The 17,784-nt window shown below is 51.9% G+C and overlaps 6 protein-coding genes across 6 annotated transcripts; 3 read left to right on the forward strand and 3 right to left on the reverse strand.

The window, feature by feature from the left end:
* Positions 1-45: 45 nt before the first annotated feature.
* STEHIDRAFT_69122 (glycoside hydrolase) lies at positions 46-1,730 on the forward strand (the record flags this gene model as incomplete). Its single annotated transcript, XM_007311112.1, has 7 exons — positions 46-131; positions 193-637; positions 695-814; positions 873-990; positions 1,069-1,167; positions 1,243-1,397; positions 1,470-1,730. 7 exons carry the CDS (start codon positions 46-48, stop codon positions 1,728-1,730), a joined length of 1,284 nt encoding a protein of 427 aa, XP_007311174.1.
* A 1,858-nt stretch (positions 1,731-3,588) lies between these two features.
* Positions 3,589-4,360, reverse strand: STEHIDRAFT_126337 (uncharacterized protein). Its single transcript, XM_007311156.1, has 3 exons — positions 4,070-4,360; positions 3,813-3,982; positions 3,589-3,674 (listed from the first exon to the last, which is right to left on the reverse strand). Exons 1-2 carry the CDS (start codon positions 4,135-4,137, stop codon positions 3,820-3,822), a joined length of 231 nt encoding a protein of 76 aa, XP_007311218.1. The 5' UTR covers positions 4,138-4,360; the 3' UTR covers positions 3,589-3,674; positions 3,813-3,819.
* A 1,535-nt stretch (positions 4,361-5,895) lies between these two features.
* On the reverse strand, positions 5,896-9,005 carry STEHIDRAFT_163469 (uncharacterized protein; the record flags this gene model as incomplete). The annotated part of the gene is made up of 7 exons (XM_007311157.1): positions 5,896-6,246; positions 6,332-7,251; positions 7,309-7,529; positions 7,597-8,490; positions 8,541-8,754; positions 8,813-8,851; positions 8,906-9,005. 7 exons carry the CDS (start codon positions 9,003-9,005, stop codon positions 5,896-5,898), a joined length of 2,739 nt encoding a protein of 912 aa, XP_007311219.1.
* A 967-nt stretch (positions 9,006-9,972) lies between these two features.
* On the forward strand, positions 9,973-12,264 carry STEHIDRAFT_163470 (uncharacterized protein; the record flags this gene model as incomplete). The annotated part of the gene is made up of 3 exons (XM_007311158.1): positions 9,973-11,302; positions 11,356-11,560; positions 11,625-12,264. The coding sequence occupies 3 exons, from the start codon at positions 9,973-9,975 to the stop codon at positions 12,262-12,264; spliced, it is 2,175 nt and encodes a 724-aa protein (XP_007311220.1).
* A 295-nt stretch (positions 12,265-12,559) lies between these two features.
* On the forward strand, positions 12,560-13,012 carry STEHIDRAFT_126338 (uncharacterized protein). Its single transcript, XM_007311159.1, has one exon. It carries the CDS (start codon positions 12,593-12,595, stop codon positions 12,953-12,955), a length of 363 nt encoding a protein of 120 aa, XP_007311221.1. The 5' UTR covers positions 12,560-12,592; the 3' UTR covers positions 12,956-13,012.
* A 1,090-nt stretch (positions 13,013-14,102) lies between these two features.
* On the reverse strand, positions 14,103-17,474 carry Shlcc11 (laccase 6). Its single transcript, XM_007311160.1, has 15 exons — positions 17,177-17,474; positions 16,797-17,108; positions 16,416-16,717; positions 16,346-16,353; positions 16,263-16,294; positions 16,098-16,201; positions 15,898-16,040; positions 15,766-15,840; positions 15,586-15,710; positions 15,376-15,532; positions 14,919-15,299; positions 14,668-14,853; positions 14,544-14,607; positions 14,372-14,476; positions 14,103-14,307 (listed from the first exon to the last, which is right to left on the reverse strand). Exons 3-15 carry the CDS (start codon positions 16,556-16,558, stop codon positions 14,262-14,264), a joined length of 1,569 nt encoding a protein of 522 aa, XP_007311222.1. The 5' UTR covers positions 16,559-16,717; positions 16,797-17,108; positions 17,177-17,474; the 3' UTR covers positions 14,103-14,261.
* Positions 17,475-17,784: the final 310 nt, after the last annotated feature.

The following is a 17,784-nucleotide window of genomic DNA, read 5'->3' on the forward strand; positions in this document are numbered from 1 at the left end:
TCACTCGGTTTGGCTGTGGCCAGCCTCCTTTATTCTGCGGCTGCAATGCCCACACCTTCCAATACCACGGAAAGCTGGGACAAGCGGGCCTGTACCACTGAAAAGCTGGTCGTCGCGCATCATATGGTCGGGTAAGTGTCCAACATCCTACCTATGTTGCCCATGCGATGTCCCTGATACCCTGCACCACAGCTATACCTACGCGTATACCGAATCTGACTGGGCCTCTGATATTGCCGAAGCCGCCGCGCAAGGCCTGGATGGATTCGTCCTCAATATGGGCGTAGACGACTGGCAGCCCGCACGCATCGCGGACGCCTTCACTGCCGCGGAAGCCAGCAGCACCGGTTTCAAGCTCATGATCTCCCTCGACGTCTCTTCTTTGACTTGTGCTACCTCCTCCGACGTCACCAACCTCCGTGCCCTCGCCACCGCGCATTCGACGTCGGCGGCGTATTTGACGATGTGCACGGACGGGACGGCGTTGCCGATGTTGAGTACGTTCGATGGTGAGAATTGCGGGTTCGGAGAGGCGGGGTGGAATACGGTTGCTAGTGGATTTTATTTTGCACCTGGCTTCTTTGATATTTCGTCGACGGGCTGGCCAACATGGGATATTGTGAACGCTGCTTTCAACGTACGTTGTTTTGCTTTCGTACTTATTGAACGTTATAGGGCACTGAATTTGTTGCAGTGGAACTCCGCGTGGCCCTTGACGGATACCGATATCTCGTTCGATTCCGATACGACTTGGATTGGAGACACGCCCAGCGGTAAGGGCTATGTCGCGGCTGCTTCCCCGTGGTTCTACACTGTGAGCATGCCCCTGTCCAGTTATCAGGCAGGCACTGACATCATTGTTGGGCGTATAGCACTATGGCGTGGACACTTACAACAAGAATTGGATCTACCGTCCGGATGACTGGCTGCTTGCGAACCGTTGGGAAGAACTTGTCACTAACCGTGACTTAGTCGATATGGTGGAAGTTGGTGAGTTGTCTTCACCTCTGCTCCTCAGCCTCAGCATTCGATGCGAGCTGCGGCTGACACGGTGGTTCGTTCGTGTAGTTACCTGGAACGATTACTCTGAGTCTTCGTACGTCACCGGCATCAAAGGGTCTCTTCCCCTGAATAGCGACGAGTGGGTCACTGGTTACGACCATACCAGTCAGTATAGCCTGCCTCATCCTATCTTGCTACCATACCAGCACGACGATGGGTCTCATTCCTTTCCACCCTTAGGTTGGTTAAAGATGATGTCGTACTACATCACCGCCTACAAGACCGGCACTTACCCCGCCATCACCAAGGATGAGATTTATCTTTGGGGAAGACTGTATCCCAAGGCTGCCGTCGCAACTCTCGACACTGTTCCCATTCCCACTAACGCCGACTGGGTATGCATTCTTACATTTCTCTCATCCATCCATCCCATCCATCTAATATGTTATTCTTTGTGTTGACCATAGACCACCGACACCCTTTGGGCCGTCATCTTCGCCGAATCTTCCGGCTCCGCTACCATCAGCTGCGGCTCCCAAACGACCTCAGCCAACCTCAGCGCTGGAGTAAACAAGCTCTCGCTCCCGCTGACCACGACTTGTCAGGTCGAGGCAACGATCTCGAGGAACGGGGCCGTGGTGACGACCTTCACTCCGACCGGAATGGAGTTCACGACGGTCGCACCGGCGTATTTGAATTTCAATGCGTTTGTGGCGTCGAATGTTTGAGCATTGAAGTTCGTGGGTTTATCATTATTATTTTATTCATATTGTTGTGGTTGTTAGTGTTGTGATTATCCGTCCCGGTTCTTCCAGTGCGTTCTTTTCGACCATTACACTCGTTTCTTTGTTGTATTCTCTCTTTCCTCTCTGTTGTACGACTACTACCACGTTCTTTTGGTCCTTGGGTCGTGTATAATTCCCGGATGCTGGCACGGGGATCCGAGTCCGACTCGGAGAATGTACTGTTACTAAATTATTAGTGTCCTCGATGTTCCGTCTCATTCCATGTGTTTCCGAGTTTGTGCGTCGTGTCGTATCTGCTTCTTTGTCTGCCTACCTCCGGGTAGAGTCATCTCGCGGTCGGGTTTCGCAGTGGATGTACTCATTTTGGTGGTCGACACGCATTCTGTGGATGCGGAGGGTTTCGTGTACACGTTCCTCCCGTTCAGCTCTTATCTCATACGTGTGTCATACGCGATCATTGTTATTTATGTGCAATGATATCTGCGGCCTGTTACAATTTGGTGACGAGACGAGACGTGCTCAATGAAACATAGGTCAAGCTTCCGAACTTTCGAACCTCTTACTTAGCTCATCATCATCCATCCTCGGTCTCGTTTGGCCGCTAACCTCCTGATCTATGTCTCCTCCTTGACCGTCACTACCGTCTTCAAAGTCTTCATCTCTCTGTCTTCTGGAGTCAATTCCACTTTGATCTCGTCCCTTCTCGTCCTCGCCTTCCCGTAGTTCCCAATGTCTTCGCTGTGAACGTCCCTCTCGATGAGATGAGGATGGACGTCTGTGGAGACCAGATCAGGGCGAAGAGATAGGGAGACGGAGAGGCAGGGAGAAGAGGGTTATGGTAACTTGATGCGTATGTCGAGAATGATGAGTGAGGGTGTGAGAGGGAGGGGTAGGACTAGAGCTTTAAAGACGCTCGGAAAGCAGATTTGAGGATGGAGAGCAGGGTGAAGGGATTGGAGCGATGTCGTGAGCGCGATCCCTTTTATCCTTCCGCGTCCGTTTCGATCCTCCCTTCATGTACTTCTTGTGTGCTGAATATGCGGGGAAATCTTCCAAGCTATCCTCGTTGACGGTGCTAAATCATTTCTTGAACGCCAAGGAGAACTCCTCATGAGGAGAATACAAGGAAGATTCTGTGAGAAGCGAGCAACTACGTCTATCGGGCGGCTGAAGTAAGCTGGGGAATTGTCGTCAAAGCTGTCCTCGTTCGTGTATCGGGACAGTGTCAGTGGAAGACTCTGAGGTCCTAGATGCAAATCACTCGTTTGATGCGTACGGGGTCATGCGGCAAGTACGCAGCCAAAGACATTCTAGCAGGTGGAATCGCGACGCAGAGGATACGTCTAAGAGCCTAGTGATCCGTGAGCGGGGAGTGGTAGGAGAACGCGAGTGGTGTGCTAGCAACTACACTTGCAATTATGCGAGGGTCATCCTTGGTGATCACGAGTAACGGCTCATGTTCGGCTCACCTTGGGCTCACCCTATCTCTTTTTCTCGGGGTCTGATGTGAGGGTGCTCAGATTCGCTTGCAGATCGCCCAGAACAGAATTCAAAGGCTAAGGTATATCATGGCGGTCGTGGCGACGTGGTCGAAGGAGCCAGACATAGTCTCCTTCACAGACCTTTATAGTGATGACAATCGATCACTGTAAGCCAGACATTCCGCACGCGTCACAGTTGTGGTCCTATTCGGCGCCACAGTGGCATGCGTCGGGGCCGGCAGGGGCCGGCCCTTCCTATCCGGCACTTGGGACAACACGAATGCGGTGAGCTGCCTTGGCTCCGACTCGGCGGCGAAGCCAAGCAGCCCACCGACATCAGTGCTTGGGGCGCGCTCCTTCTTAGTATCTCTGAGCTAATTCGATTTTTCTTTCTTTTTCATCTCCTGCTTTCCTGGAATGTGCGCATTCTTATTTCGGTTGTTCGGTACGTCCAGCCTGAGATGTATCTTATCTCTCCCTCCTTCTCTCTGCTTTATTTGTTTCATGGCACCTTCCAGACCCTTGCTCATTTGCCACGGCCGTTTTGGTATGCATGCTTACTATTCTCTTCTAATTTATCCAGACTTTTGCTAGAACATGTCACCCCGAAGATTGGACAATTGATCAGAGTAAGTATGCTCGGGCTGAGCAGGCTGCGCAAGCGTGCTCGTCGTCGTTCCTTGATAGAACACGCAATGAGCAACAGCCTCTAAGAGAAAAACAATTGTCCTCTTCACAGCCATCCTCGTCTTTGTGCGTCTTTCAACTTGAACACAATCAATAAATGACATCGCTGACGGAAACCAGCGCCTCTGTCCTGTTCCTCGAATGAACTCCTAGACGGCGACGCACTGACGCACCGCCTGATAGTGTCCCACATCTCCTTCTTTCTTCAACTTCAAAGCCATGCCGGTCCATAACATGAAATTCTAAGTATCGTTCTAGTCTAACTCTAGTCCCCGCCCTTTATCGCACCCGACGTCAAAGCACATCTACATGCTCCACGATCTTGGTCCCGATGACTATCCCGTTTTCCTCACCCACACTTAATTCAACGCGTTGACAAAACCTGACGGGAACGCTCATGCGACGCCCTCCTGAACTAGTATAAATTTTGTCGTGTAGGCATCACCCCAAACCCCCCATCTCTCCCACACCCAGGCCCCAGTTCATTCCACGAAACAGTCCACTCACTCTCAATATCCGCCGCCATCTTCACTCATGGCTTTCGCCACCACTTCTTCCTTCCACCCTCCGAATCATGTCCAACAACCGCCAACTCCTACGGCGGAGGAAACAACTCGTACGACGGACCCAACAACGCCAGCTCCAGCTCTAACTCTAACTCGTACGGTATCTCCGGAAGGCTAGGTAGCCGCGGACGCGACAAGTCTGACTCGTATACTTCCGGCGGCACATGGAACAACACATATAAGTCCGGTAGAAGGACTCGAGGTGGGGATGGCGACGGCTATAGTTCGTCGGAGAGCGATTCCGACTCGTACGGGTCTGGCGGAGGCGGAGGGGGCGGGAACGATAATTCCAACTTCGAGTCGTACGGCTCGTCAGGCAACAATGACAATACCTACGGCTCCCCGAACAACGACTGGTACTGTTCCAACGATAAAGACTCGTACGGGTCTTCCAACAACAACGACTCTTACGACTCCTCTGACAAGGCTGCCTACGGTTTCTCCAACACCGACTCGTACGGCTCTTCCACTAACAACTCCAACTCGTACGGATTCAACGGCAAAGACTCATACGGGTCCTCAAACAAGACCGCACATGGTCTCGCCAATAATGACATCTACGGCTCTGAACAACAACAGCAACTCCTACGGCTCCTCCAACGACAATAGCGACTCCTACGGCTCTTCTAACGATAACTTGGGTAGCGCCACGCACCAGTCGAGCGGCAAGAGCGGAGAATAGGCTGATAAAGGTTTTGCGTACGCCGCGAAGAAGGCGGGATACAACATCGTGCGTATACGTAGCCTTTCTGTCTTTTCTTTTCGTTGGTACGGGTATTATGGGTGTGTGGCGCCACTCGCCCCTGTGGCGTAGCTTGATACTCGTCCGAGTCACCATCTCACATATTTCTTCTCCCTCGCTCTTCGCTCTTCGCAACATTATACAACTATTTATTGTCATGATTTCATTCTTATTCTCTACGTAGGACGAAAATACAGCCGACAAGATCGGCGACCAGCCCGAGGCGGGGTTGAAGAAGTTCGCGGGCGGCAGTTTCTAGTTTCTGATTCTATCCCGGACTCGGAGGGATTCTGATCTTGTAAGTTGTCGTGAACGCGGGGGCTGGTGGCTGTTTGGCTGTCGTGGTGAAGGAGCTTCGATTTCAGGAGGGAGGGGGCTCGGGTGAATGGATGAAGGAATGTATACGGACGGCTGGATCACTCGGGGCTCGGAAATCATGTAAGAGCATATATGTATATTCAAAAGATCAAAGGATGTAGCAGCATAAAAAGGCATATCCATGGTGTGGAAAATGAAGAAGCATACGAAGTGCGACTGGTACTCATAGCATAGGAGAAGGAATGACGAGAAGAAGAAACAGAGAAGGGCTCAACCATTCGCGATAAAACCAGCCAACCACGACGACAAGCAGTAGAAAGAAGATAGATGCGACTCTAGGCAGTAGCGCTCTCCTACATTCTCCCCACCGGACGAGTGGCCCTGTTTTGGGCGGTGGTCGCAAACCGCCAAGACGTGCCAAAGAGCTCTTCGAAAGGCTCTTCCAACATCAAAGCTGGAACCTGGCCGGGACGGTTCAAGACTCTGTGCATCTCAGATACGAACCCTGCGGGAGGCTGGTCCGTTCCTGTGAGCGCAAAACCACAGATGGTGTGGGGAAAATTCTCCTCTGTGAGCCCTGGTGGCAGAAGGGCCGGGTCATACTTGTTGTTTGAATCGATGTCTTCTGCCTTCCGCATCTCCTCAAAACATTTGAGGATCTTCTTGCCCTCCTTGACGAGCCACTTCCTCTTCTTTGATGGACCCTGAATATTTCGAACGAAGGTAAGGAAAATTTTGACAAGCGGGAACGAGAACAAGAGCGAAAATGAAGACGAAATGGATGCGCACCTTGGTTTTGTAGTATCTTCTGGGGTCGTTAGCTCGCAGAGCCTTCTTCAGCATTTCCGGCCGAAATTCGCCATCCTTCCCGGCGGAGAGCTTGGCTTGGTCCACGACCATAATATAGTGCTTGCTCCCTAAGACCTTGTACCACCTGATGTGATCTCCGCCATGATAAACATCGGGATTGACGATGCATGTTGCCCCACCATCATCCAAATGCTCTAGGAATTCCTTGGGGGAGTTGACCTTATAGCCCATCTGGGGGGAAGGTCCGAAACCGGGACCAGCTTGGGTGGCGCGCCACTTACCATCTGGCCCTTTGAACATGGCAACGAGCTGGACTTGAAGATCCGCCATAAACGCAACTTCCGCGTGAAATTGATAGAGGTTTCCCAAGCTCGTGAACTTATCCCGGTGGCCGTGAACTTTAGCTGCCACGTATGAGATCTGGGGTTCGTAGGCGAAGCCGTTCATGCTGTTGTTGAGTCCAAGACGCATGCCTTGCAACAGGGTGTCAGCCACCCTCTCGGGGTACTTGGCCATTACCGCGCTAACGGTCAAGAGCTCGGTCAGATACGCAGCGCCTGCCCCAGAGGGATCTTTGGCGTCGGTGGTGGCGTTGACGATCAGGGGGGGTTCACTGGTGGTATCGCCGTTGTCGTCGTCGTCGTCGTCACTGTCGTCGTTATCGTCAATGTCGTCGCTGTCGTTGTCGCTGTCGTTGTCTTCGTCGGCACCGTCGTCGGGGGCAGCATTGTTGGTGGAGATCACTGGCCCTTCGGGGACAACGCGGGGGGAGATGCTCTCGGCGACGGTGAGGTGGCCAATGCCGACCTCGATTAACTTCCTCTGATTGCCGTCCAGTGCAGTATACAGACCTTGCATAAGAAAGCGCGTCACCATCTCGAAAACACTACGTTTGGTGTCTAGGACGCACACAGTGATAAGTTCGTGAAGATGCAGGATTTCAATCGACGACGTACCCTGATCGAACTCCTCGAACATGTCCCAGTCGATCATTTGGCCGGCAGCTTTTATCGCGTCTTCCTCTCTCTTTGATAGGGCAGACTCAGCAGACTCAAACTTTCCACCATCCGTAAGAACAAAGTTTCCCAGTGCCAGAACGACTGCGGTGACGAATCGGTGAGGAGATTTTGTTCCTGTGCGCAAAATCTGTTCGGAACAAAACGCCGTGAGCCGATATCTACGAAACGAAGATATGTTCATGAGTAAAGTTTCATACAAGCGAAGAGTAATGCAATGACACTCACCGACCACGAAGTATGATGGTCATGCGAAGGACGAGGTAGTCGAAGGATTCCTCGGAAATACCAATCTCGTCAGCCCAGGGCCGGAGCTTGTGTACTATATAGCGCCGTTGCTCCTCCTTGTCCAAAAATCCGTCTGCTATAGTGAGTTCCACGATACGCGAGTTCAAACGAGCCGTCGAAGACTGAAGGGCGACATTGAAGATTTGCGGCGACACGCTGATCCCAGAGATCACACATCTTTTGAATATTTTGCGCTCCATGAAGATTTCTACCACCGGGGTCAGAAGCGGTCGAGGCTTTTTGGGCTTGGTGGTGGAGAGAAAGTGCGCGCCAGAGTCGAACTTAGATGCCAAGGCCTGTGCCTCGTCAACCCACAGCGAAAAGTCCTTGACGACATCCGGGTAGTGACAATCGACATACTCCCAGTCATTCTCCACGAAGTCCTCGACGACGTCGTGTGGGGCACGTTGGAGCACTTTGAATAGACGCTGAAAAATGTCCTGGCCCCCCGGAGTCGGGCGAAAGAACATCGCATCCAGCTGAAAAATACCACATTCCTCCTTCCGCTTCTCGCAAGACAGGTCGTGCGGTTGGCTGCAAAGAATTTTGCGTATGACCAAGAGGTGACTAGCAAGCAGGCACATGCAGGATTCCTTGACAAGACGACGGTTAGTAGCTTCCTGCTCAGGATCGGCGGTGATCTGCTTGAATTGGCTCCGCTGTTCCAGGTGCTCTACCGCGGCCCGCATGTCATGAGAGCCACGGCCCGCGTTGGCTTCGTCGGACAACGCACCGTATGCTCCAATCGGACAGGTTAAAGGGATGCCGCCAAATTTCAAAAGGCCTTTTGCACACGTAAGACTCTTTCCGCTTCCCGAACTACCGTTGATTACCCTTCAAAAACATCAGTGTGGTCCATGACGCAGAGAAAAGAATGGACTTACGTGATCTGACCCTGGACGAAGGTACCAGCGACCCGATGATTAAGGGCTTCAGAATCCAACTCTAACGCATCCTGCATGAAGAGTGATGCTTCGCCGCCACTGTAGTCATCAGATAGTCGATGGTACATGAGCCTATGGAAGAAGGGTTCGTAGTCCACAAAAACATGGTCTATCTTCTTTTGGGTGACTTCGGGACCGTCTTTCTTGGGCGTATCTACCACATTTGGTCAGAACAGGGGCAGAGTTGGGCGAGAGTGAATTGTGTAGCTTACAAGGTGCTGCCATAGCTGGCTGATGTACAACTGTAGCGGCTGGTGTGAAACATATCAGATCATTGTACAGGGATGATGATGGAGTGGACGTACGGATGGGAACGGCCTCTGATATGTAAGGTCGATCTGACCACGCTTCTACGGTTCGAGTCAATATTAACGGTTTTATAGGAGCTAAGGAATGACTTGCCATGGTGGACGAGTTTATGATAGTATGGTAGTGAGACAGATAAGTCCTTCTCCTCCCCTAACACGTCTTGAAAGAGCCTTATCAATGTTTGAAGACTTGTATGAACATCCAGAAGCAAAGAGGCATCCTGTTCATCTGCCGTACGATGTATTGCAAAGTGTCTGAGGAAACGGTGTGGGTGGATGTACCTCCACTCTCGGGATGGTCCCTTTATAACATCCTTTGCGACCGTCATCAGATGTCGAAACCTTCCCTCGTACACTGCCTTGTCATTGTCCGACAGGCTCTCCCATCGGGGGACGAAGAAACGAGCGAATGGTGCCCTTACCACAGCCTGTGGGAATGACGTAGTAGCTAGAGTGGGTGGAAGCGGAGCGTCGAACACTGCTACAGGTGACCACACGCATTGAACTTGGGCAAGAGGGTCGGGCTCAGATGAAGGGGATCGTCGACTGTCAAGAAGCCGTTGAGCGAAAGGCCCAGTCGGCCCGGCGAAAAACTCGAGCTCTTCTGAAGAACCACGGCGACGTCGACTTTTTGATGCCCGTGGGGGAGGAGGGGAAAAGTTGCGGACTGTCCGCTTTCCTTTAGACATGGCGTGTTCCAAGAGTCGAAGGAGAGAGCGAGCAGGCGAGAGAGTCAAGAGAGTTACCGAGTCCTTGAGGGGGAGGCCGGGGGTGATGGTGGAAGAGAGGAGAGGCGAGAAAGCAAGAGCAGGCGACACGAGAACTTTGACCGGCCGACGTTGGGTTTTCGGATCGTTCCGCGTCTCTGTCGTCTTAAATAAAGCAAGCGAGGAAGATAACGGTCGAGCCTGACACATAACGTGACCTTCGGACACGGTGGCGCCGTGGAAAAGCGGGACGCCTCGGCCGACGCGCTCGCGTCATGCCACGTGCCCAGTTCCTTTCTCCTCGACCACCGCATACCTCCTTTCACGCTTGGACAATCCAGTCTGAGTCTATGCACGATGTATCCACTTCAAGCTATACAGAATTGCACAGAAAGGAAACGTCGACGCGAAGATGTCGATAGCCCAGATGTACCGCCAGCAAAGCGACATCACCAGCGACATCTGACGGCCACACCATCGAAGCGTAAGGCGCGTCTCTCGACGAAGCCAGCCCTCTCGACTCAGAGACGCTATTCTCTGAGGGCAACCGCAGAGCGGGCACGAAGGAATGTCACACAAAATCTAGCTCATATCCCAGTTACACCGGCTCCCCTTCCCATTCCAACCCCAGTTCCCGCCCCAATCCTTCCGACAACCCGCATCCCCACCAAACGTCCACGCAACGCTCTGGAAGCCGATATCTGTGAAGAGCCACCGGCAAAGCGTCACCACCAGCGACATCTCACATCCCCACCACCGAAACGCAAGACTCGTTCATCGACAAGGGCGGCCGTCCCTACCCAGAGCCGTTATTCGCTCAGGACCACCGCGGATCGCGTTAGAAGGAATACCGCTGCAACACACAATCCGACTATCCTAGCTCCCATTCCCGCTCCAGCCCCGGCTTACACCTCAATCGCTTCTCCGACTCCCGTCCTCGCGAAGCGTCGACGCCTCACTGTCGTCGACGATTTCGACGTCGATGTCTCCGAAGAACCCCATGCAAAGCGTTATCGTCTGGCACCGTCACCTTCGAAACACGCGAGCCGTTCGTCTACCAGGCCAGACATCGCCATACAGAGCCATTATTGTCTTAGGATGACTGCAGATCGTATGCGAAGAAACATTGCAGCGACCTGTCCTCGCAATCCAACCGCTACTCCCCCCTGCTTCCCCGTACGACCTCCTGCGCGTGGATCAATGCCTACCTCGCCATTCTTCACGGCCCCTATCTCAACTTCCCCTAAAGCTCGTAGCCCTGCTCCTTCTTCAGTTCGCACCTCCGTTCGTATCGAAACCCGCCGTATTCCCATCCAAAGTTCCAATACCGCCGCAACTCCCCTTCCTCTTCATCCTTTGGCAGGAATCCCCACTCGTCCTCCTGTTGATGTCTCGGTTACCGGCATGACGTTTAAACGCACGCATGTGCCTTGGGGACAACTTCCCGAACGCGAGCAAACTCGTCTGTCCACAGTATGGGATGCTATGATCATTCGGCTATGGAGGAGACATTCCCTCTTTTGTTTTGGGGGCCTTGATACCTATGGGCGAGCGCTGGGTCTATCGTCCTGCGACGAGCCCGATGATCTCATGACGCTGGCCGCTCTCGATAAGTACCCAGACCTCGATGATATCGTCATTGCTTTTCGCAAGGATTTTCACCAACTTCATGAATTTTGTAACCATCGTGAGTGCAGCTACTCAATCTGACTTATCCTTGCACTCACTGAGGAATCTCAGGTGCCTTCCATGACGACCTCGATGCATCCATTGACGCGGTCTTAGCTGGATTAGAGCCCTTGTTCATCCCTTCGGCAGTACTTCATCGCTCCTCGCACCGGGCACCAACACGCCATACTCATTACGATCTTCTTTCACTCGAGGAGCTTTCGTTTCCCCGCTTCTCTATACGTAATCGCGTACGGGACATATTCGTAGGGCTGAAGTGCGTTGACAATTACCCTTCTTATCCTCTTTTCTTTAATTCAGGCGAACCTACTCTTCTATAGACCATATCGAACCCCGAAGCCCGGACAGCAGACTCTGGAGCTCATGTACGGCGTAAGCGTATGTTGGGGTCTCTATTTCTCATATTCGCCAAACAAAACAGTAGAAGAAGCTCGCAAGAGTAACATGTCACAGGACCTCATCCTCGCCATCCAGGAGCTCGGTGCCACCATCGACACTGCGACTCTCAGCCCTGAAGCTATATCACGCCGCGCTGCCATGGCCGAGCTCTGTTTCTACACCCTTTACCTGACCCGAATTGTCGTGCTCTCCCGATTCTTGGAATGTTTTCCTCAAGACATATATGTGCCATTTGCACGGTCAGAATGGGCCGTCTTTCAACGTGACCCACCTCGCACATCGGAGGGCGAGGACATTTTCTCCGTAGTTTATAGACATGTCGCGAAGGCTCGACACTCCATTGCGGGTCTCAAGCGGACGGCAGAAACTCGTTTCGAAACTTTAGTTTACAAAAACAAACGTCTATTCACCAATCACTGTGAAATCGCCTCGCAAACACCTTTCTGCCTCGCAGTTGACGAAGTCGACACTCCTGTTGGCCAAACTCCGCTGAGCGGTCGTCGTCCCGCTTGCTCGCGCTCCAGTGTCAATGCCCTCTTCTTCGGATTCGATACTCCGTGAGACGCTTGTCATACCATGTGCGTATCTGCTTTGAGCCTTACCCCTTCGTCTCCCGTCCCTGACCGCCGTCACTTTCTCATCCTCAGTTGCCACCATTCACTGTCTTGAGTTCGACCTCGTCGATCACATTGCTAGGCCCCTGCATCTCTCATCTCGCTGTCGCAGTAAGGATACCACCGCAGCAAAGACAGTCCTCGTCAGCGCCCACGGTTTCTTTGCGGCCGGCCTCGTCCCTGCAACGTCTTGGGCCACGATACCGTACCATAGCCCGTTCACACCACTTCAAGCTAGTGACCACGAGCGTGTCAGGCCTGCCTGGCTTACCGACATGCATGTCGAGGCCTATTCCCCGATTCAGTCCATCCCCAGCAATCGGCTGGCTTCGGAAGCTATCCCTTCCGAGGCTCGTCTCGTGTGGCGCTTTCTTACGCCTACATACTTCATCGTCTTCGTGGACCGGACAGTCATACACGTGTTCTCTGCTCCTACGACCCGTTTGCTTCCCCCATACATCGATCGCATCGTATTGTTGGTTCCTCCTCTCGCGTACTGCGACCACGTCCCACCAGCCCGGCCACACTTTTCTTTGCGCTTTCGCAGTGTGACCGACGCTCGCTATCCCCAATTTATACCTCTTCTCCTCGTATCGGTGACAAGACCATGTCATGGCGCAGTCCATCTACAGCGATAGGCTGTGTCCAGCGCGTGACCCATCCACGCTTGTGGTCTACATAACCATATTAGTTCCTCTTTCATCCACCTTTTTTTCTCGTACTGCGTTCTTTTACTCTCGGCTGCCTTTTTTCTCTTCTTTTGGTAGCGATCACACGACCATGTCCTGGCGCAGTCCATCTACAGCGATCGGCTGTGTCCAGCGCGTGCCCTATTCACGCCTATGGTCTACGAACTCGTTCCAGTTCCTCTTTCACCTACTCTTTTATCTCGTGCTTTGCTCTTCCCTCGGTTTGCGGCTCTTTTTTTATCTCTTTCGGTAGTGATCCTATACACACGGCCATGCCCTGGCACAGTCCATCTACAGCGATCGGCTGGTGTCCAGTGTGTTGCATTTTCAGCACCTGTGGTCAATGTACGTGTATAACTCACCTTCACCCCTCTATTATATTTCTGTTTTCTTTTTGTGCTTTGTTTTTTTTGCCTTGTTTGTTCTTTTTTGTAGTGCTACCGGATACCGTATCATCATGTCCTGGCGCAGTCCATCTCCAGCGATCGACTGATGTCCAGTGTGTTGTCTTTTCAACACCTGTCGTCAATGTACTTACGTGCACTTACTACACGTCTTGTAATTCCTTTTTTTCTTTCTTTATTTCTTCTTCGTGGCTTCGTTTTCTTGCTTTAGATCTGTGTTCACTTTCCTTTCGAGGCGATCCTGTAACATCATGTCCTGGCGTCGTCCGTCTATAGTGATCGGCTGACGTCCAGCGTGTGGTTCTTAGCCCTTGTGGTGCATGTACTTCCAATTACCTTGTCCTCGGCTTTTTCATACGTCCTTGTGCTATTCTTATTTTCTTCATCCTATGGCCGTTTATCATATTTGCCAATCCATCTCCAAACTGCTAGTCAAGCCTGTGCAGTTATATCTGGTCTTGCGGTCGCACTCAGACCATCTGTTGCGCACAGACCTCTGCCCGCCTTGAGCTGCGAACATGCGCCCTCATCTACTATTAGTGACTGTCCCCACCAAGTTTCCTTGAAGGTCGTACACCCGCGCCCTTGTTTCGGAGAATCACACGACATATTTTCAGCTGGTTCTCTCGGATGGGTAGTACCCTGGATCAGTGCTTAAGGACTTGGCGAAGGAATAATGCACGAGATGAAGCTGGATTTGATTGCGGCGATAAATGAACGTTTTCTGGAATAAAATAAAACATGCGATCACGGAACCAAGACGGGACTATAAACGAGGCTCGACAACGACGAAGAGAATTTCCATAATAAGTAAGCCTCTCAGACACTCCGACCATTCGCTACCCACAAGTTTACTGGAACTCAGGCAACAAGGCGTCGTAGGACGGGCAGAGGTTCCTATCGAAGGTATTCCACGTGAGTGATTTGAGGGTAAGACAAGACAAAGAACTAGTAGACGTACAGCCAATCCGCAGGGGTGATTTGAGATTGGTTCCCGGCGATATTGAGCTGCGGGGCCTCGGCGAAGGCGATGGCCAAGCCGGCCTCTAAATGCCAGTCAATGTGGCTGCACGGTCGCGATTAGCGCATGCACACCAAGAACAAACGACAAGACAAGGAAGGACGAGGCGTACCAATGCAAGAACCAGGCACCAGGGTTGCCAGAGAAGAAGCGGAAGGTGGTGTTACCGCCGTTGACTGCAGAAAGAGACGCAAGTTATTATACAGCCGGCCGAAGTTAAAGCGGAGAGGACGTACTCGGGACAACATCACGCCTGGGAGGGTTGATCAAGTTGACAGTGTCGTTATTGGTCTCACGAATGACGTCCATGGTGTGACCGTGGAGATGGAAAGGATGAGCACCCGTGCCGGGGATGGAGACTTCGATGAGCGAGTTGGGAGGAAGGACGGTGACCTGTTCAGAGGGCATGAAATCGAAGGGAGCTTTGTTGTAGCATCAAATCAGCACACAGCCTATGACGAGGTATGCAGGGGAGAGAAAGGCTTACACGCGGCGCCGCTGAGCATCTGCAGTAAGACCGGGAGTGTGGGTGAGATGTATGAGATACCATTGATGTCCCAGTAAGGAGGGTTGGGCTGGGAGACGTTCAAGGTAATGGCGAAGTCGGCCGGGCCTGTTCCCAGGTTTCCGGGACCAGCCTGGGCAATAGGGTGCATCAAGGCGTCAATAAGCTTCGTTCCGTTTCCGTTGTCGTTGGCAGTGACCGGTTCCGCATCGGGGGCACCCTCGTAGCGGAGAATAGCCTTGATGAGCGAGTTGTTGAGGTTGGGGTTACCGGTTGGGCCGGGAGCTCCACCAGTGAGAGGAGCACGGATCCAGTAGTTGTCCACGGGCTGGGATGCATTGACGATAACCGAAAGGCGCTGGGCTGTGTAAATGGGCATCGTGTCAAAAGTACTGGTTGGACGAAAAGACTCCAGTGTCGATGAAGAACAGATACTCACCAACATAGATGTCGACATTCTGGAAAGTCACGGGGTCGTGTTCGGTCCCGTCCAGCTCGATAACGGTCAAGTTGTGTTGGTCAATGCTGAAAGTGAAGAACGGACGGCAAGCAATTTGGATGAGACGGAAGCGGTAGCGTTTGCCTTGTTGGACGGTCTGCGAGGGAAGATATATCAAACGACGAAAAGATCTAGTGGAATTTGACGTACGATGACAGCATAAGGAACTTCCGGGCCACCCTGGTACCTCCCAACACCGTTGATAAGACCGGTGTCCGGGATAGGGACTACACCAGTCTCGAAAAACACCTTCTGAGCATCAGGAGCCGTGTCGTCTGTAAGACAGTCAGTACATGCTTAATCGAAGGGCCAGGATGAGGTGGCACTTACGGTACCAGTCAGCCAAGGTGATGATGGTAGACTCATCATCGACATCGTACAGATCCTTGAGAGGATCGTTTGGGTCTGAATAGCAGGTGTCAGTGATCGGCAACGAATACATGCGAAACAATAGAGATCTACCGTAGATGATGAGACTGCCACGGAGACCATCGCAGTACTGGGTACTCAAGTGACTATGGTACCAAAACGACCCTGTCTGCTCGGCGGTCGAAAATTCGTAGGTAAAAGTGGTGTTGGGTGGGATCGGGCACTGGTTGACGAAGCTGATGATATGGCGATGTTAAGGTCACTGTGTGGATGATACCGAGAGAAATGCTTACGAAGGTCCATCCATACCAGACGTACGAGCTTGGAAGAGACCATGCCAATGAATGGAGCTACTCCTCCTCATCGTAGGATCCGTCAATTGGTTGTTGGTCTCGATCTATCGAGAATTGGGAAAATAAACTTGCACGTTCAGCGCATGTTACATAACATTCACGTACATGAAAGGTGTCCGTGGCGTTGACCGTGATGACTAGACTGACTCAGTTACCAGGTTGTCGCGCGACGTAAAATATGTACTTACGGGTACCACTGCAAAGATGGACACTAATGTTAGCTGGATGAATTGATAGCACAAAGGGTAAATCACAGACGGGAAGATTCCGTTGACCGTAACGGCGCTACGCTCGAAGCCATCTGGTGCAATCACCTTGTTGACCAGGTCGAATGTGAAGTTCTGTTGTATAGCGAAAACAGATGGCAAAAGAGCCAGAAGGCCGAGAGCGGAAAGCACCATTTTTCGCGGGAGATGAAGCGATAGAATGAACCGCGACTGGAAAACCGAGGCCAAATCTTGAAAGAGCTTTTATACAGCCATTGCTCCCTTCAAAAATCGTTCGTAATCCACGCAGTGGAGCAATAAATGCCTCAGAGCAAGTTTTGCCAGCGTTGAAATCTGGACGTGAGAGGGCAAAATCAGTTAGTTCCTCTGTTCAGGTAACGTTGTTCCCAACAAATCAGGATAGTGCTCTCACCAAGTGGTACGCGCTATATAATCAAGGCGAAAAATAACCCGCATTTGGAGATGAGATATACCAACCGTGAAACATTGATGACGAGCAAACAGAAACAAGCCTTGCACAGGAATCCGGACAGACGTGAGATGGCTGTCGCCACGAAACGTCACAGCAAGTAAAAATAAAATTGACGTTCGTTGGTTGGTGCATAAGTGTCCCCGTACTTGGAACAGAAGCATTGGCCATCGCCAAGGGTTCCTGGGATAGTTGGAGACTGCACGAAGGCCGGTAGCCTTGTGCATCTGCCTAGGAGATTCATATTCGTGTGAACTATAGCCACGATCCCTTCAGTCATGATATTCTCTCACAATACACATTGAATGTACTCCTGAGCGCACCAGTAATAGGGAAGGCCGCCCGAATTGAAACCTTCGCCGGCTCCGCACAGGTCTTTCAACCCAGAGTAAGTCTTGCCTCGCAAGAATATTCCCAGATTTGACTAGACGCTGGATTCGTTGCATCCAGCCACCCAGGGACGCAGTGCTTTCGCGGTGTCTTGAGAGTGCCAAGCCTGAATATAGGTACCACCCACCGGAGGCGTAATTACGACGGCCCCTGGAAATATGCATAATACCTACTGGACAATGATTTTGATGCGGTTTGTGCGCACCTACCTAGAGTTGAGAGAAACACCCGATGTTGCGTACCTCTGTATCTCGTGAAAGGTAAGCAAGGTAAGGGTAGAAGGAAAGTTTTTGACCGACAAAGGCAAATCAGCGCGTATCTAAAAGTGGAAACGGAAGTTCCCGACTCGACTCCGCGGATATCATTTCCTTCCCAGCTCGCATTAAGTCGGCCACGACGACGGCGGGAAGGAATCATCCTCAAATTATGCACACTGTCCTCGAGCCTCTTCGGAAGGCTCTCACGTCTATGTCACTCGGGCCTTGATTGCACCATCCACCAACTTCACGAACAAGCAGGACAATCGATACTTCACTTCGAC

The sequence above is a fragment of the Stereum hirsutum genome (assembly GCF_000264905.1).
Source record: "Stereum hirsutum FP-91666 SS1 unplaced genomic scaffold STEHIscaffold_24, whole genome shotgun sequence".
Lineage (NCBI taxonomy): Eukaryota > Fungi > Basidiomycota > Agaricomycetes > Russulales > Stereaceae > Stereum > Stereum hirsutum.